The 18371-nt window shown below is 39.7% G+C and overlaps 1 protein-coding gene across 1 annotated transcript in view; it reads right to left on the bottom strand.

Moving 5' to 3' along the window:
* LOC127425939 (dolichyl-diphosphooligosaccharide--protein glycosyltransferase subunit 2-like) overlaps positions 1 to 14734 on the bottom strand; it is a 30814-nt gene extending 16080 nt beyond the window's left edge. Inside the window, 15 exon segments of the mRNA XM_051672292.1 lie at positions 42 to 128; positions 874 to 1068; positions 2545 to 2659; positions 2754 to 2845; positions 3321 to 3426; positions 7399 to 7517; positions 8200 to 8298; positions 8300 to 8377; positions 8498 to 8632; positions 9992 to 10067; positions 10939 to 11114; positions 12941 to 13036; positions 13138 to 13325; positions 14271 to 14380; positions 14593 to 14734. Of these exon segments, the coding sequence (XP_051528252.1) occupies positions 42 to 128; positions 874 to 1068; positions 2545 to 2659; positions 2754 to 2845; positions 3321 to 3426; positions 7399 to 7517; positions 8200 to 8298; positions 8300 to 8377; positions 8498 to 8632; positions 9992 to 10067; positions 10939 to 11114; positions 12941 to 13036; positions 13138 to 13325; positions 14271 to 14283 (1575 nt within the window). The 5' untranslated portion in view covers positions 14284 to 14380; positions 14593 to 14734.
* Between the last annotated feature and the right edge of the window lie 3637 nt (positions 14735 to 18371).

Raw genomic sequence — 18371 nt, 5'->3', positions numbered from 1 at the left:
GACTTTTATTAGGAAGCTGTTACACTCATTGGAGCTCTTACCTGAATTTCTGGTTTGGGTATATACAAAGTTTTGGCTTGAATTGTTGAAGGTGCCTCTTCATCCAGAAACTTGAGCACAACATCAGCCTTTGAAAAGACATTTTACATAAAACGTTAAAAACGTCAAGTCATCCCAATCAATGTTTTTTGTAAGGATGTTGACAGTTCCAACCTCTTAATTACCAGGCATGCTGGCAAACAGATTCCCCAGAGAACAAGAGGTCTGAACTGCACTATGTGACAAAACTTTTGTGGACACCATATGTGCTTAATGAGTATTTAATTTCAAAACTGTAGGCATCAAATACCCCTTTGCTACAACAACAGCTTCCACTCTTCTGAGAAGGCTTTCTGCTATACTGTATGTATTAACATCACTGCAGGGATTTGCTCCCATTCAGTCACAAGAGCATCAGTGAGGTCAGACACTGATGTTGGGCGATAGGTCCTGGCTCAAAGTTGCTATTCCAATTCACCCCAAACTAAGGTGTTCAATGTGGATCAGGTCTAAACTTTGTGCATGCCAGGCAATTTCTTCCAGACCAGACACAGTAAACCATTCCTTTATGAACCTTGCTAAGTGCACAGGGGCATTGTCATGCTGGAATAGAAAAAGTCTCCCCTCAAACAAAGTTAGATGCACACAATGCCCTATAATGCCATTGTATGGAGTAGTATTATGATTTGTCTTCACTGGAATTAATGGAGTTACCAAACTCATTAATTAGGAGGTGTCCAGATACTTTTGGCCATAAAGTGTATATTCTAACGAGACAAATCAGCTCTTCTGCTTCAAGATCCCATTGATCTCTGATGAAAATAACTGCCTTACCACGTTCCATAAGATGGGGTTCTCCAGCGTAGCGTCTCCCACCATCAAGTAAAGAGCATAGGTGCCAGAGATGGAGTTAAACTCAGTCTTCCTCTCAGCTGTGTCCAACTCAAACTTATACAGGTTCTTACTGTCGGGCTCAGCCACAAACACCACCTCCTGTCCTGTCTTCTGGTTGTGCAATCTCACAAACGTCTGAGAGCAATGACTAGAGTCAGTTCATTCAAACATTTCAGATGTTTATGTGCATTTAAAATAGATCGACTGGTAAACAAAGCAGTGAATATCAGGAAGCCTGTCAAGAACATGTCCAGGTAATATTTAATCCCAAAATCAAAAATAAATTCTATTTTGCATAGAGAAAATTAAGCCTGTTTTTAGGACCATTAAGACATTTTGCATAGTGACATGAATTTCATAACAATTAAGCATCTAATGTATCATAAACATGATATTACTTGCATTGTAAAGAATTTATAAATCACGGTAGTATCTGTTGTACTGGCTTTAATTCAAGCAGATTGAAATAAAAATACATTGAAATTACTGCATTGTTACTAAGGGTGTAAATCTCAAGTTTCATCATGATACGATCTTATATAGATTCTCTTAGCCAGCGATCTGATATTTGCTGATACCTTAGTTTGCAGCGATGCGATTTCGATTCGATTCAGGGGCCTGCGATATATTATGTGCCTATTTTATAAAATCAATTACATTTATTATCTCACAAATGCAGCCGAAATACAATCTGAATATTTGACTGAGCTCTCTGAAAAGAGTAAATCCAGTATCCAAATTGGGACATCCACAACACAAAAAAGGTACTTCAGTTGTTAAAAAATAACGCGCACACACACACACACACACAATGTCGAGGCTGTCTAGCCGTTTGACATGGTTAAATTGCTCCATAGCGCTTTAAAATATGAAATTCTCAAATCGAATTCAAATGGGTTGCATGTGCCACGACATCAAGGGAAGCCCGATATAATCGCGCATGTGAGCCGCTCCGTGCTATGCTGTCAATGGAGCTCACATATCGAAGGAAGCCCAGTTGTAGTGCACGCACGGATAGAGAAGAACGCAAATTCAGACTTTAAACACTCTTAGCATATCCGTGTCCCACATGCAAAGCATATTTAATGCTTATAAAGCAATAAGGTTGCTGCATCCCCTGATAAAAATGCGTATGGACATGGCTGGCATAAGAGTGTCAAAATAAAGGTGCATCTAAAAAAAAAAAAAAAAACATACATCGATGTTTGTTTACGCGTTGCATCGATGACATTGCATCGATCAAATAACAAATGATGCATCAATCCAGATCGATGGATCATTACACCCCACTGGGTTGTTACTGTGTTGTGCTTAATTGTCACACAAATAATTTTCACAGTGCAAATATGGTTCTAAAATAGGCGCAATACGATGTTTTTTTTTGGACGGGGTGCAAAGTGACCTCGACACACTTTCGTGAAATTTATCTATAAGATGAAGTCAGTCAATTGCATGAATTTAAGCAGCTCTGCTATAGCTTTTGCTTTCACTGCTATTATAGAAGTACATTAAAAGACTTGACACTAAGGATATAATTTATTCACTTGATGTGCTTATTGACTTAAATGCAAACTCAACATATACAAATAAATTTGTAGTTGTGATAACCACCTGGTGAGGGGTGAGTTCAACTCCTGTGGTCTCGTCAACTAACTGGAATGTCATGGCAAAGTTCTGATGGCTGTCGGCCATAAAGGACGCCTTGGCTTTATTTGGATATTCCACTCTGAAACACAGAATTTGGCACACAAGTTGGCATTATTTTGCAATAAAAAGGCATACAATGTAAATAAACAAGATCAGGGTCACTAAAAACTTGCCTGGTGGTTTTGGGGCCAATGCTCTGGTCCTTATCCACCATAGACAAGTCCATATTGTTGATGGCGACCCTGGTCGAGACCTTCACTTTCAGCTGAGAATGAGTGAATCAAATGGTATTCAATTTAAAGCTTCAAAACAACACAACATGTTTATTCTAATACATACATATGGACATTTGCAAGGGAAAATCAGCAGATAAAAGGAAAAACACAGCAATTACAAGAATTGTGTAGCTTTTCAAAAATAAATTATTTTGTTCAGAGGAAGAGGCCTATGACTTGTAAGAAAACCTCTACAGCAAATGTGACATGCAATTTACCTTATAATTGTAAGCTGAACAGTCAGAGTAATTATTTTTTACATAGCTACAATGACTCAGTGAATCTTCAATGAATTAAGCATGTGAACATTAAGTGAATGAGGAAATGAATCACAGTTCATTGTGACTGCAGTTAGAAGTTCAACTCTGAGGTCAGCTCTTTGTCCTCCTTTATGAATTCTGAGTAGCTAAAACAGAAATGGACAACTAAACTTTTTTACCTAATGTCTTTAAAGATTCAGTTTACCTCAACATGGTTGCCGACAAATCGGCTGTCTCCCGTGATAGCAACAGAGAACTGATAGTAGCCACTTGCAGGCTGGCTTGCTATGAAATTCAGCTCAAAAACCCCACTGTGGAACAGAGAAAATTTCCAAACATAATAATTTATCTGTTGTCAGGCTTATTGCTTAAAGGTGCACAAACTGCTGGCCAATATTACAGTGGTCTTGGACTTTCTACTGACATCTACCAATTGTACACCGATCAGCCACATCATTAAAACCACCTGCCTAATATCGTGTAGCCGCCAAAACAGCTCTGACCTGTTGAGGCATGGACTCTACAAGACCTTCGAAGGTGTCCTGTGGTATCTGGCACCAAGACGTTAGCAGCAGATCATTTAAGTTGCAAGGTGGGGCCTCCATGGATCGGACTTGTTGGTCCAGCACACCCCATAGATCAGGGGTTGGCAACCTTTTTGACATGGAGTGCCATTTTTATTTTCCTGGTCAATGGCTGTGCCAACAACCCCCAAAAACATGCAAATGTATGCGATTTTCCCTTATGAAAATGTTTCTATTTTGCATTTTTCTAATTTAATAGTTTATTTTTCATTACAAATTATATTAAACAGTTTGAGTGAAAATTGTGTGCAAAACCTGATGATTATGATATAATCATGATCCTGCATGTGAATTTTCAGAGCATCTAAAGTGCTTTAATGAAAGAAAACCTGTCCTTTTGTGTTGTGAGGTAAAGTTAATGTCACAAATTTGCTTATTTGATGACTGATCATGAAACTGTGTGGAATCTTAAATATTTCTTATGTCACTGTAATCATTTAATCACTAGCACGCAAGCAACAGTGAGAGAAGAGCAGGCTATTTTATTTATATGACGTTTTATATCACGCAGCATGTTTTCATCAGATGAATGGGAGGCTAAACAGTATTAAAGTGTGACGAGACTTGCGCTGCACGTGCAAGCCATTCGCTTATTGCAAGCCGATCAACTATTTAGACCTTTTCAGTTAATCACACCTGCAAAATCCTAAAACTTTATTTCCAGGTTTAATTTATATTTTTAACAGACTCAGATTTTTGAACCCCACCATGTGGGTTTGTTTTCTCTTTTAATCGTTTAATGTAATTTTGAATGTCCATGGTTTAAGGAGGGTGTACCTATATGCTGGTTGGAAATCTCATGGATTAATAAAGGTGTTTTTCTTATCGCATTACGTGTTGTTCTGAAAGCAAAAAGAAACAAATGAAACACGGAATGTAGGCGGTCATCCACGCAGTCTGACCGAAGCAAAGCGGGCACGTTTATATGCGATTAACAGAAAGTGAAGCACTACCTGCTCGTGATGCACAAATGGCTTGCACGCACTGCATTAGTCTATTGGGTATACTGTAGTCTCGTCACATTTTAACTTTTTGTTTAGCCTCCCATTCAGCTCATAAAAACACACTGCGTGATCATGAGGAAGGATTACATCAAGATGTAGATTGGAATGCAGTTGTGGAATTTATATAAATAAAATAGTCTATTCCTCTCTCCATTGCTGGCGTGCCAGTGATTACCCCTCCGCGTGCCAATGCTGGCACGCTTGCCATAGGTTGCCAACCCCTGCCATAGATGCTCAATGTTTTTTCTCAATCAGATTGAGATCTGGGGAATTTGGAGGCCAAGTCAACACCTTGAACTCTTTGTCATGTCCCTCAAACCATTCCTGAACAATTTTTGCAGTGTGGCAAGGCGCATTATCCTGCTGAAAGAGGCCACTGCCATCAGGGAATACCATTGCCATGAAGGGAAGTATGTGGTCTGCAACAATCTTTAGGTAGGTGATACATGTCAAGTAACATCCACATAAATGCCAGGACCCAAGGTTTCCCAGCAGAACATTGCCTAGAGCATCATACTGCCTCCGCCAGCTTGCCTTCTTCCCATGGTGCATCCTGCTGCCATCTCTTCCCCAGGTAAAAGGCACACATGAACCCGGCCATCCAAATGATCTAAAAGAAAATGTGATTCATCAGACCAGGCCATCTTCTTCCATTGCTCCATGGTCCAGTTCTGACGCTCACGTGCCCATTGTAGGCGCTTTTGGCAGTGGACAGGGATCAGCATGGGTGCTCTGACCGGTCTGTGGCTACGCAGCCCCATACGCAGCAAGCTGCGATGCATAGTGTGTTCTGACACCTTTCTATCATGGCCAGCATTAAGTTTTTCAGCAATTTGTGCTACAGTAGCTCTTCTGTGGGACCGGACCAGACGGGCTAGCCTTTGCTCCCCACACACAACAATGAGCCTTGGGTGCCCATGACCATGTCGCCAGTTCACCAGTTGTCCTTCCTTGGACCACTTTTGGTAGGTACGAAGCACTGCGTATTGGGAACACACCACAAAACCTGCCGTTTTGGAGATGCTCCGACCCAGTCAGAGCCATCACAATTTGGCCCTTGTTTTCAAAGTCGCTCAGATACTTACGCTTGCCCATTTTTCCTGCTTCCAACACATGAAATTCAAGAACTGACTGTTCACTTGCCAACTAATATAACCCACACCTTGACAGTTACCATTGTAACGATATAATCAATGTTATACACTTCACCTGTCAGTGGTTTTAATGTTGTGGCTTATCAGTGTTTGTATGTATCTATTTATCTATCTACAGTTGCGCACAAAAGTTTGCATACCCTGGCAGAAATTGTGAAATTTTTGCATTGATTTTGAAAATATGACTGATCATGCAAAAAAAAAAAAAAAAAAAATCTTTTATTTAAGGATAGTGATCATATGAAGCCATTTATTATCACATAGTTGTTTGGCTCCTTTTTAAATCATAATGGTAACAGAAATCACCCAAATGGCCCTGATCAAAAGTTTACATACCCTTGAATGTTTGTAACAGACACACAAGGTGACACAGGTTTAAATGGCAATTAAAGGTTAATTTCCCACACCTGTGGCTTTTTAAATTGCAATTAGTGTCTGTGTATATATATATAGTCAATGAGTTTGTTAGCTCTCATGTGGATGCACTGAGCAGGCTAGATACTGAGCCATGGGGAGCAGAAAAGAACTGTCAAAAGACCTGCGTAACAAGGTTTATAAAGATGGAAAAGGATATAAAAAGATATCCAAATCCTTGAAAATGCCAGTCAGTACTGTTCAATCACTTATTAAGAAGTGGAAAATTCGGGGATCTCTTGATACCAAGCCTAGGTCAGGTAGACCAAGAAAGATTTCAGCCACAACTGCCAGAAGAATTGTTCAGGATACAAAGAAAAACCCATAGGTAACCTCAGGAGAAATGCAGCTAATTTTTGTTCAAGTATCGTCGTATTGTGCTCCTTGAAACAACCACACCATCTTTTTCCAGAGCAGCCTGTATTTCTCCTGAGGTTACTTATGGGTTTTTCTTTGTATCCTGAACAATTCTTCTGGCAGTTGTGGCTGAAATCTTTCTTGGTCTACCTGACCTAGGCTTGGTATCAAGAGATCCCCAAATTTTCCACTTCTTAATAAGTGATTGAACAGTACTGACTGGCATTTTCAAGGCTTTGGATATCTTTTTATATCCTTTTCCATCTTTATAAAGTTCCATTACCTTGATACGCAGGTCTTTTGACAGTTCTTTTCTGCTCCTCATGGCTCAGTATCTAGCCTGCTCAGTGCATCCACGTGAGAGCTAACAAACTCATTGACTATTTATACACAGGCACTAATTGCAATTTAAAAAGCCACAGATGTGGGAAATTAACCTTTAATTGCCATTTAAACCTGTGTGTGTGTCACCTTGAGTGTCTGTAACAAGGCCAAACATTCAAGGGTATGTAAACTTTTGATCAGGGCCATTTGGGTGATTTCTGTTATCATTATGATTTAAAAAGGAGCCAAACAACTATGTGACAATAAATGGCTTCATATGATCACTATCCTTAAAGTTTTTTTTTGCATGATCAGTCATATTTTCAAAATCAATGCCAAAATTTCACAATTTCTGCCAAGGTATGCAAACTTTTGAGCACAAATGTATCTACTGTACAATGATACAAGCAATTGAAGCATATAAAAGCAATTTGAGATGTACACACTCTCTGAGGGTGAAGGGTGCTTGGCTGAGGATGGCAGATTTTGTGGCCACAGCACTGGCTGACTCCACCAGCACACTGGCTGAACTGAGTGGTTGGCACAGAATATCTGTCAACTGAAGCTGTTGCAGGAGAAACACATAATAATTCAGAAAATGTTAGTGCTCTAAAAACACTGACCTTGTTTAAATGCAAATAATTTCTGATGCTGGTCCATATTCTGGTTAAGACATTTAAATGCTCAAAAGCTTCTGGAATATTCCTGTATATGTAATCAGCATATTCCAAATGAACTAAGACATACACATTCTATTCTCACAAGTCTCTTCTGGCCTACTGAATTTTTTATGCACAATATATCCATATTGGTATCACAGTACCAATTTTTAAATTAACTACGATACTAGAGTGTTTTGGGTTGTTGCCCTAGTCAAAAGATCCCACCCCTAAACATCTATGATATTCTGGTCTCTAGATATGGCTCAGTCTATGTAACTTTTTTAGCTCGTCTGAATCTTCTACCAGGCGAAACCTGGAAGACCAATCGCTGAGAAAGTAATACTGTCCTCAACAAGCCGCAAGATTTGAAGTATCATTCAAGTCCATTGTACAAAAACGGTGAAGAGTTATGTACAGAAGTGTAATATATTTAGGGATAGGGTTTGTTCAAATACTAATCCTGATGCTTACCTTAATAATATCAGTTACGGACCAAAATGTAAAAGAAATAAAAAAAAAAAATCACTAATGGCTACAATGTCGATATCTGTGCACCCCTTATTGTACTAAAAGTTCAGTGTCTACCTGCAGAAGGGGCTGGCTTTGGGACACAGCAGCAGGGCCCTTTGAACTGACGATGACGGGCACGTGGAAGTGATTGTTGGAGAGCGCTGCAGCCGCACATGGCCACGCTGAACGCTTCTGACAGAGTTTCCCAAGATTTCTTACTGAAAATGGAGTTCACCAGCTGGATTACCTGATGCTGAGATGGACACAGTAGAAAAGTAATTTATATTCAGTTATATTCAGCACTGCAAAAACATCAACCTTTCCAAAGCGTTCACAGCACTGGTATTTTCAGGGGGGCTGAAGTGTGCTCTACCTCTTTCAGTGGAGGCTCTATGTCCACATGATCAGACAGAGCGTAAGTGGCAGAAACAAACAATGCTGTGGCCTCCAGACCCTCCTCAAACTGAAGATACACTCCACCCAGATCATCCAAACGTGCAGCCAGATCCTACGATACGAATACAGAACTTTTTAAGATCTATAATCTCAGCTAATTTAAATCCAAAACATATTTTGATTGTAATTAAATGTGAATGTACAGTATGTATTTATGTCTCGATCTGGTTGTAACCTTTCTAGTGTCACAGATCCTCTCTTAAAGGGATGAGGGAAAAAAAAAAAAAAAAAAGAAGAAAATTCTCTAATAATTTACTCTTCCCAGAAGTGTATGGCTTTCTTCTGCTGAACACAAACCAAGATTTTTAGAACATTTTAGCTCTACAGGTCCATACAATGCAAGTGAATGGTGGCCAGAACTTTCAAGCTAAAAAAAGTGTTATGACAGGTGTGGGTGAGATTGAGAAACAGATCCATTTTTAAGTTATTTTTTCTCTAAAATCTACACTTACACATTCTGAAAGTTTTGGAGTAAAAAATATTTAAATATTGATCTGTTTCTCACACAAAGTGATTGCATCACTTCAGAATACAAATATTAAACCACTGTAGTTGTATAGATGACTTTTATACTGCCTTTATGTGATTTCTGGAGCTTCAAAAATCTGGCCACCATTCACTTGCATTGAAAAGATCTACAGAGGTGGGATATTCTTCTAAAAATCTTCATTTGTGTTCAGCAGAAGAAAGAAAGTCATACATGACAGGGATGGCATGAAAGTGAGTAGATGAGAAAATTTTCATTTTTGGGTACACTATCCCTTTAAGGACTTTTCACAAATTCGTATTACAGAAGCAAAACCTTGGATCAGGCAGAGTTAAACATTACCCCATTTATCAACTTTTGCTCTAGTGCCTGTCTGCCATTTTTTAATCTAATTGAAACCAGGTTTTTTTCCTCAACCTACAAATTTTATTAAATCTCTGCCAAGATTGTCACATGATCTTCAGACCAAGTCTCACAAATATGACCAAAGGAATTTCTGATTCTCTAACGCAGTTGACAGCTTAGCTGCCAACCAGGAATTGAGGCTGTATCTTGGCACTGCAGTTTCATATTGAAACTCTATATTTTATATTGGGACCACAGCCTAATGGTCCTTAAGAAGATGCAGAGATGCGCCACCTACTGGTCAAATGCTGTAAAAATGGTAGCATGTTCTGATGGCTTTTGAACTGTTCAGTCTAACATTATGGTTCTGTTATTCTCTGGGGTCTTCCTCTTTGGGTCATACATGCAGCATTCCAGTACTTGCCTGTGTAATTGCTAGTTGAAATATTTAAAATGAAAAAACATTGCATCTCACCAGAAACTAACAACTGACATTCCAAACAACAACAAAATAAAAAGGTAATTTATGAAATAGAATAGGCCAAGTATTTCTTGGCATCCTCCGCTGAACTCCCTGACCTCTATTTCTTCCAGGATATCTCCAAGGTCAGCCTGCTGAGAAAGACGAGACGCAGTCTGCAGTGCTAGTATGATTCTGTTGGGAGAAGAGAAAATTAGATACTTATGAAGCACATATATTCTGAATAGAACAAACTTATAAAATAATACAAAATAAAACTATTATTTAACTAATGATGCACCACAATGAAAAATCTAGGCCCAAACCTTAATTTCTGGGCACATTGGGCCAAAAACAGAAACTGAAAATGATTGTTTAAAAAAAATGAAAAATAAAAATGGAATAACAAAAATTCTAACTATGTTATTACAATATCTAAGCAATTACAATTGTTCTTCCTTTAGGTGGCATTACTACCATAATATATAGGCTCCACATAACTGCCTTTTGGCTAATACATGCACATCTTTACTCTGCAAGGTGCAATTGTAGTGCTTAAGAATACACAAAGGATAAATGCATATTTTACATTTCTAATATTTTCCTTGAATTTGTCCATCATTCATGTTGACATTATTGCCGTGATTCAGGAAAAATGAGCACCGTTTCTCTGTGACAGTCACTCACAGATCCCGTTTAAAAAAAAAAAAGTGCTGAATGCATGTTGGCTGGATTGGACTCCATCACAGGGCCATGGTTTGACACCACTGATGTAGACAGCGGACACAAACAGAGATGTGCACACATCTCAACTGTAAGCGCGACCTTGATATCGTCAATATATCATCCATCATCAGCCGGTGTATACATTAAATGTAAATAAGAATAATTTCACACGAACTCTACTTTCTCTCCATGTCAGTGTTTCTGTTATCGGATTTTAAATTCAAAACGTCAGTGGCCGAAATGTGGGTGCATACCTCTAAATAACTAATAAAAAGATCCCACAAAGTAAGCTTCTAACATGAAATTTCAATTTCAAGTCCTTAAAATAAAATGTTCTCACGTCAAGACATTGTCCTCTTTGGAGATGCGAGCTTTCAGGGCACTGACCACCTCCTGTGAGGCCAGAGGCAGCCCAAGCGAGCTGAGAGCACTCACAGACTGATGGATCTGAGACGCTGTGGAGTCTTCACTCACAGCCGCCAACAGCAAATCACGTGTCTCGTTTGACACTGGAATCTGTCAGGATTAAACAAACAACACAGCAGCCAAAGGTTATCAAATAAGATGTGATCAGGTATGGTACATTGCCATTAATTTACAAAACATCACAGTGATTGCATAAAAGAAAAAGAGACTCCATTTACACCTGGTATTAACATCTGTTTCGGGTCATCACATAGGAAAAGTGCTAAATACAGATTTTAAGTTAACGTCCAAAACATTTCATAAATGGATTACTCAAACAACACTTGTGACTGTGACCACTTGTGTTTAGATCTGGATGGGAGGGTCTTTGATTTCATGACTGCATACATCACACATTGTATCAGTGTGCTACTACATCACAATAAAGTGTAAAAAAAAAAATAAAAAAAATAAAAACAAAAAAAAAAAAACATGAAAAGAAATTGGCGAACAGTTTCTCTCAATTGACCCTCAGCTAAGCCCCGCCTTCAATGCATTTCTAAACAATCCTATCTTAGCAATTGTTGCCGTTTGCCATTTCTGTGACAAATGCTGCTTTTTTTCCAACGAAAGTCTACAGTAGTAATGTGTGTTTGAGCCGTTTTAAGTTAAATTTTATAGAAATGTAAAAAAATGTTTTGCTCTACTTGTAAAAGTGACAACGAGGTATATGCGAGGATACACGCATGTTTTTTTTCTTTCTTTTTCTTTTTATAAAATCTCGAGAAGAGCATGCTATGGATTTTTTTTCCATTTCCAAATGAACATGTACTGTATAACATCAACAAGGACACCTACTTTTGCTCAAAGGTCAATTACAGCTGAAGTTACTTATTCTGTTTTAAAATACTTTCTCCTATTCAAGCTTAATATGCAGAGCAACTATAAGTAAGCCATTTATAGGTTAATTTTCTTGAAAACTGTAAACATTGTGTCGCTATGAAAATGTCTCTGTTTTCTTTGTTCTCCCATTCATTCCAATGGAAAGTTCTATTTATACATTACAAAACGCAAAGCGCTCTGTGTTCGCTCTATATATATTTGCATATATTTGAAAATGTACCTAAACAGGTCACTCAGCGGTTAAGGCTCTGGGCTTACTGACCAGAAGGTCGGGGGTTCAAGCCTCAGCACCGCCAAGATGCCACGTCCACTGGGGGAGGAGCGAGCTGGCGTCCGACTGAGGGTGGAGAAGCGGTTGAGGACCGGGCGACAGCGCATCTGGGAGCCGGCGAGCAAGTTCTTTCTCTCTCTCTCTCTCTCTCTCTCTGTGTGTCTCCGCTCGCACTTTCCCTCTCCCCACGCCTCCCCTCGTCTCTCCCTACAGGTTCACAGGAGGCGGGGTTGACCACTGGCTGACAGAATGGCCGGAAGGGCAGCGCCAGTGGCGCCCCAGCCTGAATTGGGCTGGGGAGGAGGGTGACGATGAGGAGGGTGTGGCAAGGCCGTGATGGAGCACGATCGGCGCTGAATCAGTTGATCAGCGAGATAAGGGTCGGCCGGAGACGCCAGTTCAAGAGAGACGCACGCAGCCGCATTGCATGTGTGTTCATTTATGTTCATTTGTGTTGTGTTCATTTATGTTGTGCTTTATCATTTAACATTATGTTCAGCCAGTTACCGCCTCCTCCTTGCCCATCCTTTAACTGTTACAATGATGTTATAATTATTTAGCCTATTTATAAGTGCTGCACATAGCATCCATATATACCTCTAAAAGGTGTCTGATCAGGGTCACATGATAACATTATACATTATTATCCTTAACACGACTAGTCGTTCAAACAACCGACCGACTAGTCGAATATGAAAATTGGCAGTTCTGCACATCCCTAGTTAATATTGGGTGTAAACATGGCCAAAGAGATGTATTTTACCTCACATCCAGAGAGAGTTTGGCTAGCCTCGGCTGCGTAAAACAGGGACTCAATGCTAGAGGTGTCCAAGTTTGACTTGATAAACTTGCATGTCTCCTGAAGTAGAGAGGAATGATACCATTATCATTGACATGCCATAATAACCTTAATTATTTAATAATTAACATCTTTCACCAATGTGAAATGTTTTTACTCACATCTGCATCAGCAGTGGAGATGCCCAGCTTGCTCAGACCGACAACAGAGTAATAAGCAGATTTTAGGTCAGTGAGGGGCTGGCTTAATGCAGCCTGCAGTCTAGCCACATCGGTGGGAGTCAGATGATGAGACGGGGTCAGAGCCTGAGTCCCAAGAACCAAGGACAGCACCAACAGTGTGAACAATCCTGAAAAATGACAAATGTACAAAATTATTTTATTTAATATCGAGCAGGAATACAGGAAATTGGATTTCTTAAATGACAAAAGGACCCACCTTGATGAATTTCTCATTGTTCAATGGATGTCTACAAACGATACTAGACACAGACCTTGTCTCAGAACAAAACTTTTGAGCTATTTTTAATCAACGAGGGTCAAGGGGAGTTTTAGTGAACATAGGAAGTCAGTTGCCTTGAAGTTCACACAGGTGTCCTAGCAAAGTAACTTCAGGTGTTGTTCATCACATTAACTATTGTCTTGACACATTTCACTAAAGATTGACAACCTCAGAATGTAACAATACTTTTTACTCTTATTTTCAGCAGAACAACTATTGTTTTATCGTTGAAACCCTAACAAAACCACCTAGTTTGATATGTTGACATCTAACACAATGACATTCATTGATTTTTAAGTGTGGCCTAAGTGACTTCTGGGGTACCAATGCAATACCTTTTTGAAAAGCGGTGTTCTTCTTTTAAAAATAACTTTCAGTTAAGAGAGTTAAAATATATATATATTATATATAGTAAAGCACCAGCAATAACATGTTCATTGCAAACACCATCATATTCATCAGGTCTTAACAAATGAGCTACCGAGGCTATAATTACGCTATAAATGTGCTCAAAGATTTCTTCCAACTCTGCATAAATATTGTCCACACAAACGCTATTCAAATCTTAGATAATGTGTAATAGTTATTATTAACATGAGAACAAATGAATGCACTAATTGACTGGGCTGCCTGCAAAGCAACCTGCACGAACCATTGCTAGAATCAAATCCGATTACATGCCCTCACTAAACCAGCCTAAACAAAACAGCAGCACATTCCTGTTTACTGCTAAAGTGATTTCATGAAGATAAGATAGAATAATAGAAATAAAAAGTGCTGAAATGTGACTTACGGAGTGAAGCCATGTCGCCTAATGCAGCGTCACCAAAAGCCCAGAGAACTTCCGGGACACGCGGATGAAACCTATGTCACCACTGAAGGGTAAACTCTGCCTTCGTTGATCTAATAACAGACATTACATAAAAAAACACCTACATGATAAGTTATATGTAAAATATACCTTAAGCATTTGATGAACACAAAGTAGGAAAATATGTAAAAGTATTAAAAAGGCGGAGAAAAACACGGAGGTACAAATTTCACCCCTAGGTATGATGTGGTATGAACCAAGTCATGAAAAAATGAATGAAACAGGGGAAAACCTTAATACTTGCATTTTTGAAAGGTCGTCCTAGATTATCATTAATGAATTTGAAAATCTTGCAGATATTATCACGATAATAGTTATCTCGGTGCGAATTCAAACCTGATTTCGCACTCGCAGGACATGACGGAAAGTTGTGCTTTGTGTCTGTTTCTGATTTGGCTCATTCCAGCCAATTAGATACCAAACACATGAATAAGTGATTGACATTGAAATAACTCGTCACAATTTAGGGATGGGCGATACTACTTATTTTCTTTTCGATCCGATTCCAGACATTTCATGTCCAATATCGTCGATACCAATACCGATACTTCTATTATTTTTATTTTTTGTATTATTATTTTTGTGTGTGTGTGTTTGTGTGTGTGTGTGTGCAATTTCTTGGGATAAAATGGGTAATTTAAAATATATATATATTTTTTTGTTGTCATAATTCGTCTTTTTTTTTTTTTTTACTTTAGTGAGCCTTAACAGAAAATAATTAGACTTCTGTTTTGTATACCCTTACAAAAATTAACCATGGTTTCACTACAGTAACTATAGTTTAACCATGGTATTTAGTTAAACCATTGTTACCACACAATTAACCATGGTTACTACTACAATATACTGTTGTAAAACCATGGGTTCAGCCGAAAAACTAAAAATAATATCATCATTTTTTAAATTACTTATTAACAACAATTACACACAAACTCATTATAAATAATGTCATCTTTAGATATGTTGTTATTTTAGCGTGAATTTACTCCAGAAGCTTTTTCTCTGATTTTCTATCATTACCTTTACAAGGCACTGATCCCTCTTGTTTGAACGAGCCTTGTTGTGTCTTTCATCATACAAGTTAAGATGAGACAAGTATTTGCTAATATAGCCTAATCCTTTTTATTTCACTTTGAAGCTTATGATTATTGTTCATATTCATGGTAACCAAATAAGAATATCACTAGTTTTAAAAAATAATAATTTAGAATCAATATTTTTGTGTGAGGATCAACATTTTTGATACAACATCAGCATCGGAAGTATGTTAGGATCGATCCGCCCATCCCTACCATACTTGTCTTACAAACTTAAAAATGCAGCTGCAATAATAGGTAGACTGCAAATTAACACTATTTGACAGCTATAAATGAGATAGGACATCTATTTGATTTGAGTGCGAAGTAATGGTCAATATGGAGTGTATACAAGAGCTCAGCATAGTTGATGCCTGAATTGCAGGTGCACAACACCTACTTTTTTGAGGGTGTCAAGTAGGTGTAGTCTCCAAAACAACTATTAAACAGATCATTAAAATAATTAAACAGGGATTGAGTTTTATATAGTATATCTCAGTGTGAATATCTGCCAGGCAGGCATAGCTTCCTGCTTAAAGAAGTGAGCACCAGTAGCTACTGATGTTTTTTTTTTTAAATAGTTTATTTTTATTTATTTATTTATTTATTTTTTAATATTATTAATATTATTATTTTTTAAATCAAGCGGTTCACGAATTGGACTGTTGTTGTGCCAATATCCTCCCCCCTGCCAAAATCTTACCCAGCTAACCCACTCCCAGAATCATACCTATGGGGTGAAAAGTGGTAATGATGCCAGGGGCACACAGGACCAGGTGATCAGGAATTGGCTGGTTTGCAGGTCCCTCTATTAGCTGCTTCTGGTAGATGCAGAAACTACACCACCCGGTGGCAAAAAGCATGTTTCCCTTCTGATTCAGTTCACTCGACATTGCTGTAAGCACTATAGGGAAGTGTCCTTACACGACCATGTTGAGACCCTTATACAATCATGCCAATCTTCTGACTGGCAATGGTGTCTGAGCCCCGCCCTTTTAGGCACGCAGTAGGCCTATATAAACGGGTGTTCTGTCACCATTTCTTCAGAATTTTCTTCCTTCAAGACTGCAAAATTTGTCTTCGTCTTGGAACCCTTTCTGCTTCACCGTCGATATACACTTACAACGGACGGAACTTCTCAGCAAGACGTGAACAGGATGACTCGCTTTCTGCTCCCCTATGTGATCCGGTGAAGAGTTCTCCACATCACGTCGAAGATGCTCTCGGTGAACAGGTTCTTCGCTTCAGATGCTCATCGTTGATCAATGCGGTGCTTCAGCGAAACTCCTACTTGCTTCCCACAGCACTATAGCTGGAGTTTCTGTATCCTTTATATATATATATATATATATATATATATATATATATATATATATATATATATACAATATTAACGAAACAGCCGCTTGCGTGATAGTCATCTTTTAAAGATGTTGTTCTGCAAGTGTTTCCTAAGTGAATGGCATATCCGGCCACCTGATGAACACGAGAGCTGTGTTCACTGCCTGGGCCGCACAAACACACAAGCAGCTCTCATGGAGACAGACTGCCCTCATTGCGAGGGCATATATCTCCGGACATTACGCTCTAGGATTGACCTCGTTCTGAGGGAAGATCCGGCCTCTCGTGCCCTCCCACCTGCCTCTTCTCTGTTAATTCTCGAGGGACCTGATGAGGAGGCACGGCGGGGCAGTGAGGTTGAGCTGGAAGAATTAGAGGAGGATCTCATGCTGGCGCAAGCCCTGTGAGCTCCCCAAACTTCTGATCTAATGTCCTCGCCTGTGCAAAGTGTGCGTGATGAGCACCGGCCTTCTATTGGAGCGCACGGGCACCTTACGTTTGGCAGCACTGACAATGGGGATGACGCAGCTTCAGGCGAGTGGTTCATGGAGGATTTTGCCGCTCCTTCCCCCAATGAGGGTGAAGAAATGCACACGCCACAGACAAGGAGCTTTTTCGCGTCCTCACAAGGGTGGTTGAAGAGCTCAGTCTTGAGTGGTCCCCTCCAGAAGAGCCAGAAAAGTTTTGCCTGGATGAATGGCTTTTGAAAACCGGCTGTCATCAACAGACTGCGTTCTGGAGGAGCGCACCATTCTTCCCTAATGTCCATACAGAGCTCACAAAGACCTGGCATGCGCCCTACTTTTCACACACTCAGGTCGAAGATGCTGCCGTCCTCACTAGAGTGGACCACGCTGAGGAAAAAGGCTACTCAAAGCTTCACCCGGTGGAACAGGTGGTCACAGCTCACCTCTGCCATAATACCGCCATGGGATGGAAATCCCACCCCGCCCACCCCTCCAAGCTGTGTCGACTGACGTCCATACTGGCTGGAAGAGCTTATACAGCAGTGGGCCAAGCTGGTTCAGCACACCACAGCATGTCGGTACTCCAGGTTTTTCAAGCTAAGCTCCTTAAACAAATGAATGAGCAAGGCCCCGATCCAGAGCTATTCAAAGAGCTCCGCACTGCTACAGATTTGGCACTGCGAGCCACGAAATCTGCCGATCAGGCCATCGGCAAAGCAATGCAAACGAGTTTGGTCCAGATCTGTCAAAAGCCACCATTAAACCTAGAAAAGGCTATGTGCCTAAGTTTTTAGCAATGCCCTTCAGGGCTCAGGTGGTTCGTTTGCAAGCCTTCTTTCCCCCACCATTTAATTCAGATGAAGAGCAATCTATGCATATGTTATGTCCGGTGAGGGCATTGCATACGTATGTTGAGTGCACCAGTCAGTTTAGGCTGTCGGATCAGCTCTTTATTTGTTATGGAGGATGTAAAAAGCAATGTATGTCTCCAAACATAGGCTCTCTCGCTGGATCGCCCTTGCTTACAAATCACAGGGCGCATTGCCTTATTGGTGTCAAAGCGCATTCAACCAGAGACATGGCCTCTTCATGGGCGTGGACAAACAGTGTGTCCTTACAGGATATATGTTTGGCAGCAG

Source organism: Myxocyprinus asiaticus, chromosome 35, assembly GCF_019703515.2.
Source record: "Myxocyprinus asiaticus isolate MX2 ecotype Aquarium Trade chromosome 35, UBuf_Myxa_2, whole genome shotgun sequence".
Taxonomy (NCBI): domain Eukaryota; kingdom Metazoa; phylum Chordata; class Actinopteri; order Cypriniformes; family Catostomidae; genus Myxocyprinus; species Myxocyprinus asiaticus.
The sequence above is the reverse complement of the archived record's forward strand: the minus strand, read 5'-3'. Positions and strand labels throughout refer to the sequence as shown.